The 20,297-nt window shown below is 45.2% G+C and overlaps 2 protein-coding genes and 1 long non-coding RNA gene across 4 annotated transcripts in view; 1 reads left to right on the plus strand and 2 right to left on the minus strand.

Moving 5' to 3' along the window:
- Positions 1-4,068: 4,068 nt before the first annotated feature.
- Positions 4,069-7,688, minus strand: MYOD1 (myogenic differentiation 1). The gene is made up of 3 exons (XM_009976830.3): positions 6,947-7,688; positions 5,385-5,463; positions 4,069-4,775 (listed from the first exon to the last, which is right to left on the minus strand). The coding sequence occupies exons 1-3, from the start codon at positions 7,505-7,507 to the stop codon at positions 4,525-4,527; spliced, it is 891 nt and encodes a 296-aa protein (XP_009975132.2). The 5' UTR covers positions 7,508-7,688; the 3' UTR covers positions 4,069-4,524.
- A 4,549-nt stretch (positions 7,689-12,237) lies between these two features.
- The window catches only part of LOC122152594, a 65,156-nt gene continuing 57,096 nt past the window's right edge, over positions 12,238-20,297 (plus strand). The window contains exons 1-2 of one of the 2 annotated variants that reach the window (XR_006164670.1): positions 12,238-12,326; positions 16,834-18,100. This is a non-coding gene — a long non-coding RNA (uncharacterized LOC122152594). Of the gene's footprint in view, positions 12,327-16,007; positions 18,101-20,297 lie in introns of those variants that run through there. The other variant, XR_006164669.1, reaches the window with a different exon arrangement.
- LOC104356466 (ferritin light chain) lies at positions 12,351-18,997 on the minus strand. Its single transcript, XM_032984891.2, has 3 exons — positions 18,397-18,997; positions 15,846-15,992; positions 12,351-14,190 (listed from the first exon to the last, which is right to left on the minus strand). Exons 1-3 carry the CDS (start codon positions 18,577-18,579, stop codon positions 13,687-13,689), a joined length of 834 nt encoding a protein of 277 aa, XP_032840782.2. The 5' UTR covers positions 18,580-18,997; the 3' UTR covers positions 12,351-13,686.

The raw sequence follows: 20,297 nt of genomic DNA on the forward strand, positions 1-20,297 counted from the left end.
ACGTGAACATGGTCCCAGGCAGTATTACGCACAGTAGCGTTGGAAATTTTGCCACTGATTTCAAGGAGCAAATTTTTTTTTTTTTAAAAAGGGAAGTATTCATTTCTTCTCATTAACATTCGGGGGCTATGAGGTACAAACATTTGCTTATCCACTTTTGTATGTAGTTCTTGTGAAGATGAAAATACCATTTTTATGAGTAAAATGAGCAGTTTTTACCCTTTGCACAGTTTGACCCTTTCAAGTATATCTGCAAAATACAAGCTGTAAAATGAAAACTGTTTTTCCTTCCACATTCAGTAGGGTTTTGTAAGGTCTTTATCTTGTGTTTAAAATTACAAGTCATTTTAAAAGAGCAGCATCTGGTGCAAAGCAACTGCCAACTTAATATTTCTTTAATATTTTTTGGTACAGATGATAAAATATTTTAAAAGGAAAAAATGTACCAGGAATAGTTTATATGTTTATTTTATCTAAAATTGAATTTTCAGCATGTGAAACGTTTTTGTAGCAGCTTCAATGATAATGTGGGAAATTGTGTGTAATATTGTTATTTATAAAAACCAGCAACTTTATTGCACTTTATTGTTGTGAAATACTGAAAGTAGAAAAAGGATCCTCTTCGTTCTTATATTTGCAAATGACCTGATGAAATTTAAAATCAAAGCACTTAGCATATATAAGTCGGGTATAAATTTATTCCTCTTCACTTTCTCCATAGCAATAGTTTGAATAAGATAAACTGACAGTACTGGTTTTGTCATGCAGCCCCAGTAGAGCTTTCTTAAGTTACCAAATCAAATCGAATATTCCTAAGACACACGCTTACCGTTATGTTCAAAGACAGCTACTTTCCTCTAATTGTTTGTAGCTGTAGGACTTTCCCTTTGGAGGTAGCATTCCATAGGAAATATCAGACAATTCTAATCTCTTTAGTGAAAAGTTCCAAACCCACGTTCAGGCAGGTTCTGTGCTGTCCTGCCGAGGCAGCTCAGGGAAGGGAATGGTCTGGCTTGCAGTCACCCCCAGTTTCTCCCAGGCTCTGCATGTCAATGTAATCTGCAGGATTCAGATTTTTAAAAATCAGATGGTGTTTCTTTAGGTGCCCCGTCCTGCAGAATATTGAACTGGAACCTGTGTGGTATAAACTGATGATTTCAGGCTATCGGTGTGTGTCTGTAGCCCATGCTGGAGTGTTTCCGCAGACCAAGCTAGATTGCAGTTTGTCTTTTAGGATCAGCCCTAAATGCCTAAATACAACTTCGGGAGCCCAAATTAAGAACCAAAGTTTGTAAATGTTGGATCGGGCTTTTATCTGTTCCTTAGCTCTGCTTATGTTCCCTGCCACTATCAGAACTAAACTAAAGCTCTGGAATTCAAATATTTCCAGGTTCAAAATACTTGCACATAGGCTGGGATATAATTCTGTCAGTAACATGCCGTCCTCTTGATGCACAGTGGAGTAGAGTGACTTCAGGAATTTGTTTTAAATATATTACCTTAGAAATAGACAGGAATAAATTGCACAGGGAACACATTTTCCGTATTTAAGTTAAAAAATAAATATAGCTGTAATCTAAATGATTATTTATCAGCATTGATGCCCTTTGGCCTTACTTCAGTGGACTTCTCTCACTGACATCAATGGGAAAAAGATGGGCTCTGCATAGGAAATCCGCAAATATTTTTTTCTTCTCCATCCATCCATCCATCCATCCATCCATCCATCCATCCATCCATCCATCCATCCATCCATCCATCCATCTATTTTGGGATGTGCTAAATGCTTGTTCTCTGTTGTAACATTAACATCAGTATGTGGAAACTTAGGTTGCTAAAATAAATCAGTGAAATACAATATACATGACTTCACATGGAACTGCATGTACATTGTTGAGCACAAGCGCCCCGCGTCCACTCTGCCATGCCAGCTGTACAGCCAGGTACACCCCACTGTGTCCCGCAGAAGTGGGGTGCTGTAGTGAGGCAGGCGTCCACTTTGTGCTGCCAGTATGTATAGAGTCGCTGTAGTTCCTGAGCTGGCAAAATATTTCTTGGTTGCTATTCATGTGGCAGTGAAACTGATACTTTTGCCAGCCTCAGAGTATGGGGATGGCAAGGTCTATAACATTTCACAAAAGTGCCTTTAGAGCTTTTGCATTGTGCACCTGACCAAGTGTTTGATGGAGGCAATGAAAATTTTATCATTGATGTGCAAGGGTCTAGCTGCCTCTCTTCAGTTTTTGTAAGTTAGTGATATTGGCTTCAAACTAACCAGGGGCATTGTTCTGACCTTAGTAGAGACCCTCCTGATTGATGCTAGTATGAATTAGCACATTCTCAAGTTTGTTTGATTTTTATTTTTAATGGAAAAATGAAAGGGGTAAACTCAACCTTTATGGGCTGAAGTGTTTTCTGCCCACAGTGAAATCAACGGGGGACCTTTACAAAGCCGGACTTTGATGAAGGTATTGAGGGGCCAGTGCTGCCTCGGAGTTGCCTCTGATCCGTGGGAGCCTGGCCTGCTCCACAGAGTGGTCCTGTGCCTCAACGCCGATTTATCATTCACAGTGGTCACAAGCACGTGGATGAGGAGGGACCCCCGTGGCTGCTGCCCTCCCTGCCCCTCTGGCTGCGGGTGAGACAGCGAGCTCGGAGCACACCTCTGCCCCAGGAGGATGGGGAAGCAAGTGCGTTGCTCTGCTGGACACAATGCTCGCTCCTCTCCTCTCTGTGGAGCACTGGTCTCCAAGGCCCCTACGACTAAAGCAGTGGGAGACATTCCCATGGAATTAGCTGCTCCCTCTGTCTTTGTCCTGCTTAAGAGGTAAGAGCTGCACAAATTCCCTCTATAATAGTCAGGTACCTAAGAGAACACAATGACTGATCCGTCAGCAAAGTATTTAGAGCTAATAACGGTATCTGGGTTGTTTTTTGGGGTGGTGGGGTTTTGTTTGTTGGTTTTGTTTTGGTTTTTTTTTTTTTTTTACTGTGATGTTTAAACAAAATCCACAGATCACAGGGATATGACAAGAAATGTGTTGTTTCACATTGGCTGTAGCTCCTGTTTTTTCTTGTCCAAAGGTACAGAAATGCCCCGATGGTTGGTTACTAACCCATGACAACCTGCTTAGGGCTTAACATTTTTCAGTCTCATGGCAAGCTTGCAAGGTTATGCATGTATACTGAATGAAACATAGCCCACTGGTTATTTTTAGAGAGGCTCTAAACAAGAGTAAATCCCTGGAGTAGTGCTGCCAGAGATGCGTAAAGTTCAGATCCAAATTAAAACTGCCTATCTTTGGGCCAAATTCCAACCTGAACTTGAGGAAAACTGTGATCTATACTTTGAACTGTATGACAAAAAATCCTTTGCGAGTATTTTTTAATACCTGAGAATATATGAACATGGCACAAACACTTGAAAATTAGAACTTGAATGAAAAATCTGAACATTTGTCCAAGAATGTAGTACCTGGTCTTGTGAGACACTGTTGTATGACTTTAAGTTACGGGAGCTGCACTGGAATTTGGAGAGTCTAATTTATTGTAATCCCTAGTTCTAACTCATTTTTGTAAGATCAAGTCCTATAATGTAATTGTAAACTTTGGGAGGAGGAAAAGAACTATGCTTATTTACTTTACAAATCTCTTCAGTAATGACCTCTGATGTGAAAGACTTGGTTTAGAAATCACCAAGATACAATATGAAGAAAGTAGACCCCTTTTCAGCAATATATTTATGCAAAGTATTTTAAAGTAGTGCAACTGAAGCATGTTCTTGATTTCTTTGCTGAATCAGAGGCTGTATCTTCTTCCTGCCAAGGCAGGGATCTTAATATCACTCCTAAATGTACTAGTAATTCTAGAAGCCCTAATGAAAGTCAAGATAACACCACAGATTTTATAAATAAGGGTCTTTATTTAGAATACTGTTGAAAACATTCTTGGCAACCACATCGTATAAATATATAAAGTTTGACACAACAAACCAAGCAATATTAAATATTTTTAGAATTTTTTTCCTGTTTTGTTTCATTTTTCCTTTTTTTTTTTTTTTTTTCTTTCTTTCTTTTCCTATTTTTTTCCTTTTTTTTTGCAAAGCAACTCTTATTTACAATTATACAAAAAGTTTTATAAAAAATGGTCCACAACCTTATTTTGGCCAGAACAGGAGTAATAGGAAGGATCTGTCATGCCACTACTGTTGTAGATTTCTATTCTCCTCTGCATTCAAGAGCTGGGTTCCTATTCCCCAAAGCCCAGATTAAACATTGGCCAGCCATTTTGCAGTATACAATTTTATCTCTAGACATATTAAATATCTTTAGTTTAACAACCAATAAATAACTAGGTGTATTTTGAAGTAATACAGGTTCGAAAAGTTATATATTTGAAGGAATTTTGAGTGATATTTTAAAAATGGAACAAGTCTTGAGAAGTCTTTTCATTCTTAGAAGGCAGGTCTGAGAGCATGGCTGAAGGAAGCAATTTGTTTCCAGTGCAGTCCAGCTGGACCTGCCTTTATAGCACTTGGTAGATAGGGTTGGTGCTGCTGTTATCCTGGGGAAGTGGGGTGCAGTTGGTGGGGGAAGGAATTTGGGCTCCACTATCGTTCAGACTCGCTCCTTCTGGCGGGGAACAGGGACTCCCTTCAGCAACAGTTTCCACTGGAGGCAGTACAGGACATGTCGAGTTATCTGTAGAAATCCTCTCTACAATGCTTGAGAGGCAATCAAGGCTGGAAACAACAGAACTCTTTCCATGCTTTGGATCTAAAAAACAGACAAAAAGGTGCTCAGTTTATCCAAATGGTACTTAACATCAGGAGGATGTTGTTCTTTCATAGAACCCCAGTGAGTGGCTGACAGTATGCACCTGTGAGCATGTAAAGATTCAGAGGAAACGAATATTGGTGAAGGAGGCCAATTATCAGAAAATAGAGATCATAATTTGCAAAATGGAGGAGAGACCCAAAGCATGCTACTTTTGGGGCAGGATGGATCCAGTGATTCATTTCAATACAGGAAGATTTTAAATCAACCAACAATTTCTCTATTTTGGATCAATGAGTTAGAAGACTATGCATGCAAAACATGGTTAAACACTGAAAATTAGCTGAAGAGAGGAAAATATTTTTATCCAGATGTTATATTTGCAAAATATGAAATGCAGCTATAGCATATCCCCATATTTGCAAATCCATCCAGAGGAAATCCAGTGCTTCTCCTAGCATCAACAGCTCGCTGGCTAAAAAGGCAGGTTCCTCTTTCAGCCCACCTGGGCTCAGCTAAACAACTGAGGACAGAGAAGGCACAGGGAGGTTTGCTGCACTGACTGCCTCAGTCTCCGTGTTTCACACGGCTGTTACGGCACATACTCACCATTTGATGATTCTGTGTAGTAGCTGCTGTCATAGCTGTTTCTTCTGCGAGAGTTGCAAGGAGGTCCAGAGTACTCCATCTGGAAGGAAGAGCAATCTGAGTGAGGTCGCTGGTCAGGGACAGCATTTGCTGAAAACCCAGTAACCATACAATTTCGTATTTCAGTCCCTAGTCTGTGCCATTGTTCCAGTCCTGGCTGAAATGCCATCAACTTGTAGTTTCTCTGAATGAGGCAGAACTTAACTTGTCTAGAAGGGGATTCACCCCAGAATATTTTATGTGGCACAGCTGTTCTAAAGGAAAATTACCATTGTTGTTGTATCAAATGCTGTAGCTTTACAAATGAGATGAGGTTTTCCAGCATTCTGATCAGATACTGCCCTAAACGTATGTTCAATTTACAACAGGGAGACCAACACAGTACTGAGTCTTTTCTGGGTTTAATTTTTCAAGGTTTTTCCAACCATAAGATCCTCTTTAAAAGCCTCTAGTCTACCTCTGTCCCTTATTGTTTCCTTTAGTTTCTCTTCCCATTTCCATTTTGTACATTAAAAGCCCCAAAACATTGATCACTGTAGGTATTTCTAATACTTTAATCCACAATGAAATTACTCTTTTTGACAAAAGAAAAATGCTGTATTTTGAGGAGGGATCATTTGTGTAAATCTTCTCTCCAATCTGCCAACTATCTCGTAATTGCAGATACTCAACTCAGTAATGATAAACCCCATGACAGCACAGAAAAAAATCTCAGGTCTTAAAGTGCTGTCGAAATCCCATCCCAGACCACTGTTCTGCACCCCTGTCACCACATCCCACCAGCTCAGAGTCAGACCTGAGTCCGAGCCTACAGTCCCAGCGAAAAGATGTGGTGATGAGACACCCTCTCTGGCACCCACTCTTCTCCCCTCCCCATAACACACACAGGACTGAAAGCCTTGGGTCTCCTTCCTGTTGATGGTAAACATCTGCAGAGGAGATGAAGTACGAGGAGAAATGGAGAACCTCTTCCTTAAGGGTGAAGAAAACCAACTGTTGCTTAGACCCTCCTCCTGTTATCATGCCAAATGGCAGAAAACAAACCCCAGACTCTTATCAGTTCCCCTGTAACTACCATGACCAAGGGCGACCTTCCTCTCTGCTGTTCTTAGAATATTCAAAGGTAACGATACAGCAGAAGACGGAAACAGAGATCCCCCGGGAGCCGCAGGAGCACAGGCAGGGCTCAGACCTCACCTGCTCCCATCCCAGGTAGCTTCCCAAAGTGCTGCCCCAGCAGCTCTGCCCTGGCTCCCCCAGGACACAGGGGGACCTGCCTAACTTTTCATCCCTGGGAAAAACGTGTAAGATTTTTCTTCTTTCCCAGAGATCCTGGCCTGCAGGGACCCCACCTCCCTTCGCTGCTGGAGCTCAAGGCACGAGAAAGGACTGTCTTCTGCCTGGGAAGGTACGGAAGGCAGCTGCTATAGGAAAGGCAGGAGGAGGCGACTCGCCCTGTGCGGGTTTGGACCGACGGCACCTGGGGCGCCTCGGTGGCAGGGCGTCCTCCCTGGGGCACTCACCATGCCGTCGGAGCAGTTGGAGCGAGGGCTGGAGGCGTCCGATTCCCCGCTGTAGTGCTCCAGCACCGGGTAGTAAGCATCCTCCTGCTCCCGCAGCAGCGCCTGCAGGCTCTCGATGTAGCGGATGGCGTTGCGCAGGATCTCCACCTTGGGCAGGCGCTGGTTGGGGTTGGTGGAGGTGCAGCGCTTGAGGGTCTCAAAGGCCTCGTTGACCTTGCTGAGCCGCCGCCGCTCCCTCATGGTGGCAGCTTTGCGGCGGTCGGCGTTGGTGGTCTTCCTCTTGCAAGCCTTGCACGCCCACAGCAGGCAGCGGCCGGCCTGGTGGTGCCCGCTGGGCGCGCGGACGTGCTCCTCCTCGTGCGGGTGCCCGTGGTGGTGCCCGTGGTGGTGCGGGTGCTCCTCGGGCTTCAGCAGGCCCCCCACATGCACCAGCCGGGGGTCCAGGTCCTCGAAGAAGTGCATGTCTGACGTGTTGAAGCACGGGTCATCGTAGAAGTCATCAGCGGCCGCGAAGGAGCAGAGGGAGCCCTCCGTCATCTCCATGGGGCCCAGTAAGTCCATGGGGGCGGCGGAGGAGACAGTGGCTGGGCCAGAGGGGGGGGAGCGAAGGGATCGGAAGAGAGGGGGCTTCGACTGGGCTGTTCAGCGGCAGCTGCCGGCCCGGCGGGTGCGCGGAGTGGAGACCCCTCACACCCTCTGCCAGGCGAGGCCACCAGCGCCGGCTGCTGCTGCTGCCGCCGACCCCCTCCCCAGCCGCGCCGGTCCGGGAGCGCCAGTCGAGGCCGTATTTATGCCGGAGCCCCCCCCCCCCCCCCCCCCCCGGCGCGGCGGGACGGGACGGGGCGGGGCGGGAAGGGGAGGGGGCCTCGGCCGCCGGAGCCCCCCGGGGCAGCGGGGGGGGGCGGCGGGGCGCGGTGTCCCGTGGGCGCCGGGCACTGTAGGGGCGGTGTGGCGGCCGCTCGCAGCACTGACGGCAGCCGCTGCCGGCGGTCAGCTGCACAGTTCTTTTTTCTTTAACACCCCCCTTTTTGGGTTTGGTTGTTTTTTTTTTTTTTTTTTTTTTTTTTTTTTTCTGTTTTTTGTTTGTTTGGTTTTGGTTTGGTTTTGTTTTCATTTGAAGCAGCCCGCCCTTCCCCGCTGGTCAGGGAAGGCAAGGCTCTCCGATGCCCGAGGGTGCCGGTAGCCGCCGACCACCTGCCCCGGGGGACAGCGGTGCTCTCCGCTTCCCCCGCCTGGCTTCTCCTGGCGCCTCGCCGCGCTCTGCAGCGCGTTTCCCCGCGCGTCCCGGCCGGTGGCCGGCGGCGGTGCACACTTCGCGGCAGGGCAGCGGCAGCGGCTCCCATGGCGTCTCCCAGGGAAGAAACCCCCAACCCCGGGACAGGTTTCTCCGCGCCGGCCGCGGCTGTGCGGCTCTGCGGCCACTGGGTAACTACTCCGGGGGCGTTCGTGAGGGCGGACGGTGCGGGCGGCACCTCAGGGCGGCGGCGAGGCGCCGGGGTCGCCGCGGGTGCGAGGGGGAGAGGCAGGACGGAGCGGTCCTGCCCGGGGGCGGCCGCGCTCAAAATGGCGGCCGCCTGGTGGCGCTGCGCTCGGACGGAGGCGGCGGCGTGAAATGGCCGCCTCTAGGGGGGGGTAGCGGGTCGCCGCGCTGGGGCGCCCGGGCCGCGGGTCGGGGCGGGTGGGGCGGTGAGGTGAGGGGGTGAGGCGGTGAGCGTTACTCGGGAGCCGAGGCGCTGTCCTCTCCCCTGGAGAAAAAAACTTCCCAGCAGAAAAAGTGGATGCTAGGCCCGTTGAAGTGCGTTAGCCTTTCAGGAATTAGGATGTCCCTGCTCACGTCTGACCCAGGTGCAGTTCAGAGATACATACAGAGGTTGGAAAACATTCAGCAAGACTCAGGCACGGTTACTGAAACTATTTGACCTGAGGGCAAAAAGAAGTTGTGTGGGAGGGTGAGGTCTGGAGAGGCTGAGACACCCAGCTAGTGCCTGAGCAAGTGGCAGCCATATTTATCACAGGAAGTATTTGGTTCCTCCAATAAAGCAATGCAGCAGTGGTTTAGTAATGACGTACCAAAGGAGACCTGAGGACCAAGTTACCTTCAGCTATCACTTCAATCAAATTACTCTTTTCACATGAGCTATGATATATAAATTTGCATTCCAAGTTCCTGTTTCAACTCAAGCCCCTGTTTACCTTTATTCTGAAATCTTTGAAGAGATTGACTTCCCCTTGTGAAGTAGCATTTTGCTGCACACGTGGTTGCAGTGCAACTGGATTGCTTGTGCAGTATTTGTTATTTCAGGTAACTAGCAGTGGCAGAGTTTGGACCTTTGAGAAATGGGATGTTTTCTGGTAACATCTCTCAAGGGTCCTTGAGTTTTTACTCTGGTTCTGGAATGTCACTTGAGATGAGAAATTCTGTTCTTTTTCCAATACGGAAGCACTTCAGCAATTCAACAGTGTGATTTCATTGACTTCATGATTTAGAATAGTTACGGGTATTTTTAATGTACCATGAGCTAAAATTAATCACTCTACAGTTATAAATGTTGGTAAAATTTCAACTCACTCAAAATCATGGCAAAGCTTTGTCTTCAGTGGGGCAAAGGGCTGACTGAGAGAATCTGAAAAGGTAAAAAATGTCCATCAATGGTCTAGCCCCCAGTCCATGTGCCTATGCCTTCTCAGAGGGCATGTTGTGATGGTGGCTTCTTTTGTTTTTATATGATTTGTTTTTTGCAAAGATTCCTAAGCTGCAGTCCCCATTTTTTACTTACTTTGAGTACAGACAACTCTTAGTAACATTTTGTCATTACCCTCAAAAGATAAAATTTTATTTAAAGAAAACAGTATGTGTTTTGGATTCTGTACAAGTTTATTCTTTCACTGTATCCAGTGCTGAAAAGTGATATGTCCCAAGGAGATCAGCTATTGACCACCCTTATGCACTTAGAAGTGTATCTCCCAGCTGTTTCTGCGGGGCAGAGGAGCAAACTTGTGGAAACACTTCACTGTTATTACCGAGGTTCTTTGATCCAGAAGGAATTAACACTTTTTAATCATTATTGAACAGTTAAAAAGTAGAAATCAAAGTAGTTGGAGTAGTGCTAGGTATACAATAATGCTTAATAAGTATTAATAACAAATAGTTGTATGCTGTAACAACGGAACATGTAAATTGGGATATCAAAGCTTGGTGATGGCTGTGTGAACCACTTAAGACTCTCTCCGGATCATTGGTTTCATTTGTGGAAAAGGTAATTTTACCTAATATTTAGCCAGTGGTGGAGTGTATTGTGCCACTGTGTGTTTCTAGGTTATATTTGACCCCAGGAAAAGGCACTCTGGGACTTGAACATACATTGGTTATCTTGGGCAAAGTGGTAACAAATGGTGGGACTTGGACAAGCAATACAAGGAGATTGCCAGTAATTGCCCATCAATGTGCTTAAGTGCATTAATTCATCTAAGTGGAAAAGTCAGGAGAAGGCCGTGAATAGATGGTGAATTCTGCTCGGAGTGATCTTCCAGTGAAGTGCCCTTGAAGACTCCTTCCCTGCTGCTGCCACCAGAACTAACATTCGCTTTCCAGTATTATTCCCAGATATGTGTTTGTCCAGAAAGATGTTGTCTCTAACAGCGGGGCATAAAGAAAGTTCTTGCAAAGAACACATCCTGATGTGCTCTTCTCAATTTTCTGTGGCCATAGTGGAGAGGATGAAGGAGAGCATGATCTCCACCTAAAGACTTATAAGTGAATTCCTCCCTCTGAGAGTAGGCAGCAGCAAGGGCCCTTTCCGTGCAACCACTGGCAGTGCTTATGACAAGCATTTGGAAGTATGCCATTGCTACTGCCTGTTTGGAAGCCTCTGTGGCTGCAACTCATAATTTCGGCAAAGATTAGGTCTCTCCAGAACTTCCAGTTTGGATGCTGTGTTTAGGGTACTGGTGCTGCTATAGCTATTCTTAGCTGCCCCAGGTTGTATATTTGGATGGTTTGAGCATTGCTTTGGAAGTATGGATACAAAACGTGTGTATGAGCAAGCATTCAGGAGAGAAAGAGAATTTGTAAAGTTTCTGTAAGTGTTGCTGCCCTTACACCTGTTCCACATTCATCCTTCATCTCCTTTTTTTCAGGGTGTGATTGAGAAGGAAGCTGGGAAGGCAGAGGCAGATGGTACTTCCTATGCTGAGAAGCACAGACAGACTCATCATATACACAATAGACAGGTATTGTTAACAAAGTGTGAGATCATATTCACAAGCACATGTGCCCTCTCATTAAAAGCAGCATGTGGTGGACAAGAAGACCTTATTATCTAAAGTAACTGTTGGATTTCTCTTTTTCAGATGATAGAGTCTGTGAAAATAGCTGATGTGAGTTTATCTAAAATTAACGGAATTGTCTCTTCAGGCATGGGCTCTAGAATGTTTTGGAAAAGAGAGAGAGAAAGACCGAAAATCCGAGAATGTGTGGATACATTTGGCTAGCAAGATGAATATGAGAAGAGTCTCCGAGAAACAGACATAGCAGTATTTCAGGGAAAAAGAGGCAAGTAAGTCTTGTTTTGAAAAATTTAAATGCTGTTTTCTTTGTTATTCTGGAATTCATTTAAGGTAAAAAATACTCTTTAGTGCTGGTAACAGTGGAGGAGGCTATACCTACATTTCAGAACAGCATCAACTCTTAGAGGAACACTGTTGTAGATCAAACATTAACAGTAGTATTTGAAGTGGTTTTATGTGGTACTAGTTTATAGTTCAGTTGGTAGATTTGGTTTGTTCATACTTAGTTTTATTTTAATACTGAGAGGAATGGATTCCATTGTTTTTATTCATGTTGAGTAGCAGTCAGTGGAACTAATTGTTGAATAAGGTATGTTCAGCACGAGGATGGATGAATGTAGCCCCGATTGAAATATCTTTTATAAACTACTGCTGTATTAGAGAGCAGCCATCTCAACATAGGCAAATCTATCATGTTGCTAGAAGTGCTTCAAGCCATTCCTGTGGCACACTGCAGTATTTTTTACAGATGAATGCAGGGTTGTTTTAAAGTGATCCTCCTCCTGCAAGGTTGAATAATAATAACAAAGATCAGAAAAGCATCTCCACTGTGACTGTCTGTCCTGTATTACACCACCAACAGAAAGTAGGTGAGTTAATCCAGTTTTGCAGAAATGGCTGCTTAACTGCAGCTGTGCATAAAAGAGTTTACTGAAAATGTTTCATTGCACAGTGTTCTTAATGCAGTTTTCTGACATTTGTTTGCATTCTGCAGTCAACTCTTCCATCTTGTGCAACTTTCTAAGAAAAGTACTGGTGCAGTTTTATATACAATGCAGAATCTCCTGAAGAAGAATACTAGCATGTTTGTGTGGTAAGTGAAGGAATACAATGTAGATACAAAGTACCATTTTTAATTTATTTTCAAGCATAACATGAGTATTGCTTACAGTGTTACATAAAAGTGTGAGACAGCCTTTCAATGAAGTAAACCCCAATTGCATAAAAGATGTTATACATGATGACGAAAAGTCCCTAGCTTTAGGGAGCTGATCTAGGCAGTTGCTCTTACATGACCCTGGTAGCCAAAGTACAGAAAAAGACGCATTCCTGGGGGAGGTGAATGTAAGGAATTTGGACACCTCTGAACTGTAATCAAGGTGGCTAAAGTAAAGGCCTTAAGTGTGGTAGTGCTAATAGCCCCACCTAATTGAACACTGCCCTAATTCAAACACAAAACTAATGAGTGACCACTCTCTATGATGCAGTTCTAGTTGTGTGCTGCATTTTCACTAGGACTTTACTCCTCTACTGAAGACCAAGATAGGGAATGCAAGAAATAGCAGTGGTACCATAGTAATACCATAATTTAGCTAGCTGAAAGGGTCTGTATGGTAGTTAAAGCAACTGTCCTAGGTTAAATCTGGACAGAGCTTTAGAGCTAGTGTCTTCAGTGATACTTGCAAAATACACACTAGTACCTATAAAGATCACATTTAATGAGAAACCCTATATTAGCTCTCATCTGCTTGCTGAGGATGAGAAAAGCCAACTAGGCAAATAACTGTAGAGAAAACCCACTGTTTTTCCACTGTTGAGGAAATGTTTGCATCCTTCATTGTGGAGAAGTACATCACTAGGAACAGCTGGGTGATAAGTCAGTGAATTAGACTACTTATTTAAATTGCTACTATGGTAGGAATAAGAATACTTTGTTTTAAAACAAGGCTTTAAAAAAGTTCATTATGTTAGTATATTTATTAGTAATGTAAAATGTGTTAGTAATATAAAATATTTAATAATATAAAACTAAATCTTTGTGTTTTCTGCCACATAGAAGTTTCCTTGTATTAAAGTTGCATTTGTTTTTTTTTTTTTTTTAAATAAAAGTTACATATACTCTTAAAAATAATTTGCACTAACTAATCCTAATAATGATTTAAGACAGAAAAGAGGCATAAAAGCTTCTGGCTTCTAGGAAGAATTGCATAGATAAGCGTGCAACTAACGCTGATAGTCTAGGTAACTAGCAACCTTGCTATCATTTAAACAAAATAGTATGGGCTACATTTTGAGTTACAACTCTGTTAACGGAGGACAAGGGACCAGGGTGTAAAGCAGGAGGAGCCATTCAGCATCACATCTCCTGAATTCTGGTCTCAAGTTCACCCTCCGTACAGGTCTGCCTTAGGAGCTGCCTTAGGAGCTGCCCGGTAGCTGCAACAGCCACAGCATTACAGACTCTCCCTGCCCTGCTTCACTTTTGCTCCTGTCCCATCATTGCACTGTGGCAGCATGGTAGTGCAGTGTATGGTTGCATATATTGGCCCTATACCGTTTCTGTGCTGGGAAGATTCTCTCTGGGGTCGCTTCAGACCCTCTGCAGCTCCTGTACGCTGCTGGAGAGGCGGGCAGGGGCTGCAGTGCTGACTAGACTCTGGCTCTATGCCTGTTCTGAACTCTTTCTGCAACCGGTCCATAAAGTAATCTCCAAGACTGTTTCTGCCATCCTGGGAACAGTCAAGCCTGCGAGCATTGGTCAGTAGATCTCCCATCAGCTTGATCTTCCGGATTTTGGGTCCAATAAATTGTTTCTTGATAGTGCTTGCGCTATGAGGATCTGCATTTTCAACGCTCAGGGCATAAAGCTCTTCAAAATATCGTATCATAGTTTTCCACTGTACCATTGCCACCTCCAGTGCTTTCATCAGACCAACTGCATAATCACAGTTTGGTTTCTAAAAACAAAGACAGAAATACATTTATTCAGAAGAACAGCTCATCTTACTGTATACATTGACGGTTTCCTGCAACTTACCTGTCACTCTAAACAAGATATGCTAGGACTTTGCAACAATTCATTCTAGTGTGGAGCATCTGTTGATTTTTTGCGGAGTTAGATGGCTGTAAATATACAGAAGTGGCAGAACCCAAGCCCTTTTTGAAGGAACAGAGATTTAAATAGCAGCAGCTATGCCTGAGGAGTGTTCTTACACCAGGAAACCTTATTGTGTTCTGGTTTCAGCTGGGATAGGGTTAATTTTCTCCCTAGTAGCTGGTATAGTGCTGTGTTTTAGATTTAGGATGACAGTAATACTGGTAACACATTGATGTTTTAGTGTAAACACTGCTTAGCAACAAGTCAAAGACTTTACAGCTTCTCACACCACCCCCACCATCAAGGAGGCTGGGGGGCATAAGCTGGGAGGGGACACAGCCAGGACAGCTGACCCAAACTGGGCAAAGAGATACTCAATACCATGAGACATCATGCTTGGTATATAAACTAGGGGAGGGGAGTGAGCAAACAACTGTGTGGTGTTTAGCTGCCTGCTGAGTTAAACCCTGACACAGAATGGTTTGGGTTAGAAGGAACCTTAAACATCATCTAGTCCCACCACCCCTGCCTCGGGCAGGGCCCCCTTCCCCCAGCCCAGGGTGCTCCCAGCCCCGTCCAACCTGGCCTTGAACCCTTTCAGGGAGGGGGCATCTACCACCTCTCTAGGCAACCTGTTCCAGTGTCTCACCACCCTCACAGTAAAAAAAATCTCTTCTTCATATCTAATACAAATCTACCCTCCTTCAGTTTAAAACCACCACCCCTCATCCTATCACTACACTCCCTGATAAAGACTCCCCAGCTTTCCTGTAGGTCCCCCTCTTAAGTACTGGAAGGCTACTTTAAGATCTTCCCTCATTCAAACTGAATACTTAGAAAGTGTTTCAAGATGGCATTTTTACTTTCACTTCCTACAGCTTAACAGCTGCTATGTATAGGCCAAAGAAGAGCATTCTGTATTAACTCTTCACTGAATACTAATGTGATAGAGGACAATCAGCCCCTTGGTCTTTAACAGATGAGGTGGTGGGGTTTTTTTTCCCCAATAATTTTGAGTTATTTTTTTGTACCTGTGCAAGCCTGCCTCCGATCTCTAGTTCAAATTCTATCTTGAGCTGTGCTCCAACAGATCAAACTGCTGCCCCAGGCTGGATGCTTCTCCTACCTCCTTCCTTACCACCTTTCTTAGGTGCTAATGGCTTCTAGGCTTCTGTTTAGTTTCAGTGTGAAGGGAGACAAGTGGGCTGTTTCAGCACAGCTTAAGGAGTCTCATAATCCATTACAGCACACTGGAAACAGCAGTCTCCAGCTGAGTTAAAGAGGACCATTGTTCACATTCCTTTGGGCTAGAAAGCAACCACACAGAGTTAGGACTGTGTATCTGAGTTTCTAGGCATCACAATCAAGAACAAAACCATGTACACTAATATAACAGGGAAATTCTGTCTGGAAATCTCACCGTGGATGAATGCAGAGATCTGGAGTGCCAACAATATAATGCAAGAAGAGTACTGTGGATTGCAACTGCTTGAAGGTGTGTTGTCTACTACCCACCTGGATGGTTTTAGAACAGTAATGGCCTCCTCTTTCTTGCTGATACTTCATCAAAGCCTCTGCAGCTTTTCTCTCTTCCAGAGCTTGATGCAAGAAGAACTTTGAAACATTTGGTAAAGCCACATGTGACTGATCAAAATATTCACCCTAAGCACACAAAACATGAGTGTTAAGATTTGGTGGAGACAGGACTCACTTGCAGCAGAACATGGCTTTATCAGAATGCCGGAGACTCTTCCCATGGAAGCTGTTCTACCACCACAATCACTTGGAAGACCTTAATCCAAATTTCTGCAATAAATAAGTAGTTAGGTCTTAAATGAAAAATCTCTATACTTCTAGTAGAACTCCTTCTGTCCTTTAATACTGGACAGGTAACTGTAGCACTGATGTTGTGTCTCAGTAGCAGTCAGAGATCCTCAGAATATTTTATTTATGAGTGGTTGCAGGGTGTGCGTGGGTTTTTGTTGTGTTTTGTGTGGGCTTTTTGCTTGAGTTTTTTTGTTTTGTTTTTTAAGCACAGTCCCAGCAGAGGGAACATGAGATTTATCCCTTCAGGTCAGCATTCCAGTGAAAAGTTAGCTTTCAAAGGTATGAGAAAGATGAGGCAAACACCAGAAAGAGAACAAGCACAGTTTTGTATTTATTTATCAGCTTCATTATGGATAATGTTATTCCCAAATAAAGAATACTGCTACTGAACTATACGGTATACACCTTTAATATTGTATGTAGCTCATGTCTGGGAATACTTAAGGAGTATTAAAACCCCAAACCCACTGTAGGCCTTGTTCAGCTCTGTATGGGAAAATAACTACTTTAACCACTGCAATATCTAACTATGCTGATAGATCTGCTAGCTCTTACATTAGAGGAATGTTACCCATGATATTGCTGTGCCATAAAGAGAACATTTAAAGATAGGTAACAAATAGGTAACAAAGCAGAGCCACCAGGTTATACTAGTTTCAACCTTGTCTCTGCACAGCTCCGACATTAAAGCAGTAGCTGGGAATATGCCGAGAACAATTGAGGGAGCTACAGCATCCTGATCCACGCTTGCCTTAAACATATATATTGCAATACAGAACATCTTCTGTCTCTTGGACATACTCTGGATTGGAGTGCTGCATATCAAGCAGTTGGCTCGTAGCCTGCCCAGGAGGGGTAAGGAACAAGTAAATGCATTTCCTAAGCTTTTCTGCTTCTTATCATCTTCCCCGCTTTCATCTATTACCCTGCTTAAATATGAAATACCTGTGTTTCATCTGTGTTGCTTTGTTTAGAAAAAATGCAGAAGAGTTACATATACAATAAGTTTATGTTTTTCTCTTATATTTTTATGGCCATCTGGAATACCCTATAGCTGTGACACATACACATGTGTGACCATAAACCATTCAAGATAAAGTACATACTGGAATGTTTTATTCAGAACATTCATTGCAATATTTGCATAATCCTTTTCCAGAAGTCATTCATTCATGTTTCTGTTGACAGAAGAGTCAAGATTCAGTGTTTTATAACCAGTTCCTCAGTGCAAGTGTGCTCCATGCCTTCAAGTAGAGCACAAGTTACCACACCTGCTTAGCTGTTAAGGTAAATCTTTTAAGTCAACCATTGGCCATTTCAGACGTTCACATTTCTAGGTTTGATTTATCCACAGTCAATTTCTAACTGAGCTTTCTCCATCCCACCCAGCTGCCAATTACTAGTATTTTAATCCACATGCTTAACAAGCAGAGGCTTTACTGCATACTTAAATTTTTATTGGGCTAATATTTGACACCAAGATTGATCAAAGAATCCTGGGGATATATTGAATATAGTTTGTGTTGCTTCTCCATGGATGCTTGGCATCAGAAGGGATGGAATTGATTTTTTTTTTTTTAAGGTCTTTATTAAAATATATGTTGCCTTAATATTTGATATTGCCAGACACAATTTTGGCATGTATGTTACATGGTATCAGAGATAACTTTTTTAATTTACATCCAACATTTCTGCGTGTGGAGCAGAAAACCCTAAGCCAACAGAAATGTTCACAAACTGTTATCTCACCACTTAACGTACCAAGGTTGAGGGAAAAAAACGCCGAAGAATTACACTCCAAAGCTATTCCCTGATCCTGTCCCTCTTTCCACAGGCATAACCCTCTATGTGAAGTACCCAGACTACACGAGCACCTGACTCGTCCCCCGCTTGTTCCTGACCTCCGCGGTCGTTTCTCCAGCGGTGTGAGCGGCCACCCCGCGGTAAGCGCAGCGGCGCGGACCCGAGCTCTGACAGGAGCGCTGCTGCGCCGCGGGGGCTGGGTGCCACGGGGACCCCTGATCCCACCGGGTCAAGGAACGGGGCCGGCACCGCTCCTCCGCCGCTGCCCCGCTTTGAAACCCTCCTGAACCCGCGGCAGCGCCGGCGGGACCCGCCCCGGCCACCTCCCGGCTCTGCCGCCCGGCGCCCGGGCAGGGCGAGGAGGGAACCCCACGCTGCGCCCTCGGCCGCTCCCGGGACGTGCCCGCCCGGCCCCGGCCCCGGCCCGCCGCCTTACCAGCGCCTGCAGGCAGTAGGCGAGCTCCAGCTGGGCGCCGGTGACGCCGCAGAGGCCTTCCTCCACGGCGGGCGGGAAGCTCTGCCTCACCCGGCTGCCGGGCAGCGGGCGGTGCGCCGGGCAGGCGGGCAGCGTGACGCGGAGCCGCTTGGAGCGCGGCTCGGCCGTGGCGGGCGCCGCCATGGAGCAGCCGCGCCGCCCCGCCGCGCCGCCAGATATAGCCCGGGCACCTGGGACACACCTTGCCGCGCTCGGCGGCGCCGGGCCGCCCCCTCCCCGCCTCCCTCTCGGCCCCCCTCCCGGCCCGCGCCCACGGGCGGTGCGTGGGGGCCGCCCGCCCTCGCCGGGGGAGCGGCGCGGGGAGGGGGCGGCCGGGCGAGCGCCGCCATTTCGTGCGGCTCGGGGAGCCTCATCCACTCCTCGGCTCCTCGTTCCCCCTCGGCGATCTCCGGCGCAGCCCGCCCTGCGCGGCCAGCAGCCCGCCCTGCGCGGCCAGCAGCCCGCCCTGCGCGAGTGGCAGGTGCCGGGCAGGCCGCGATGCGGTGCGGCACCTCGCACTTCCCCGCTGCCAGGCGTCGGTCGCCAGGGCGGGCAGGGCCGGCCGGTGACTCGGCACTTGTACAGCTTATTTGAGGGACCGTCGCCAGCGACGCCCACACTTAAATACCTCCTTTTAATAGCGAGCGACGTGCGAAAGCACAGCGTGGTAGAGTCGAGGCCGGAGCAGTTGATGGTAGCTTGCACTGGGATGCAGTCGTGGGGAGGGAGTGATCTGTGAAAAAATCCCGGGAATTTTAACAGTGTATCTGTATGTGTCTTGGTTACAGGATAAATTTTTTATCTTTTTGGGTTTAGCGCTAAAAATGTTTGTGTCAAACTGGTCCCATCTAGGCAGATTAAACCATCTTCAGTGTTTCAGGAACTAATAATCCTCACTTTGTACAGTAACTTCAAAATACAGTTTTTAACTGCTTGAACTGCTTTACCATATGGATGGAGCTCTTGTGTTACTGCTTGAGCATTTATTTACCCTTAATAGATTCGAGCCAGTGGAGTAGAAATCTGAGTAATCTTAATACCCTTCAAATTTGATATTTTTCTGTTCAGTGACTTTGTTCAGTAAGCTTCATGTTACGTGCCGTTCTGTGGAATACTTTTCTAGCAGATCAGCCCACTCCCCCACAAACCCATGATGCTCAGGGCTGAATCCTTATTCCATTGCATGTTTTAATTGTTATTGGATCTGACTAGCTAGAGCAGAGCACGCCTCATCTGAGAGTAGTCACAAAATATGTGAGAAAATTACTCGTGAAAAACTTACATACCTCTAGTTCAGTACCTCCATCTTGTATGCTATTCAATCCCCTGTTTACTGTAATTGTCCATTTTTTCATTCTTCCAATTCTTCCTGCTGTAGTTAAGGTAAATTAGAAGTTTCAGCAAATAAAATGTAAAATAGCATGCTAAATTCACTTAAAAAAAACACCAACATTTAAACGTGCTTATTTTAAGCATTTGAGTAAAACTGCATGTGAGTAAAGTATACCTGTAATGATTGCAAGGCTAAAGTAAGTACCTTATTTCATAATTTACAATATATTAATTGACAAGACAGTTCAACAATATATGACCTTAGTTCAACCTTGTTCTGAAGTTCTCAATAAGCGTCCTCTTTTTCCCTGGAGCAGTAGGAATTTCTGCTGGGAGGATGTACTTCTAACAGTTATCTTTTAGCTCCCTCCACTCCAACTGTTTTTGTTTTAGCTAGTAAAGTAGTGTTTTATTATTCCAGAATATCCCTGATGGCCTCGGAAGAGGAACAGCAAGTGTGGTGTGTGTGTGTGTGTGTGTGTGTATGCACTGACATCGTAATTTAAATAGAATACTTGATGACTCCTTTC

This window comes from Tyto alba, unplaced genomic scaffold (assembly GCF_018691265.1).
Source record: "Tyto alba isolate M040663 unplaced genomic scaffold, T.alba_DEE_v4.0 Super-Scaffold_8, whole genome shotgun sequence".
Taxonomy (NCBI): Eukaryota; Metazoa; Chordata; class Aves; order Strigiformes; family Tytonidae; genus Tyto; species Tyto alba.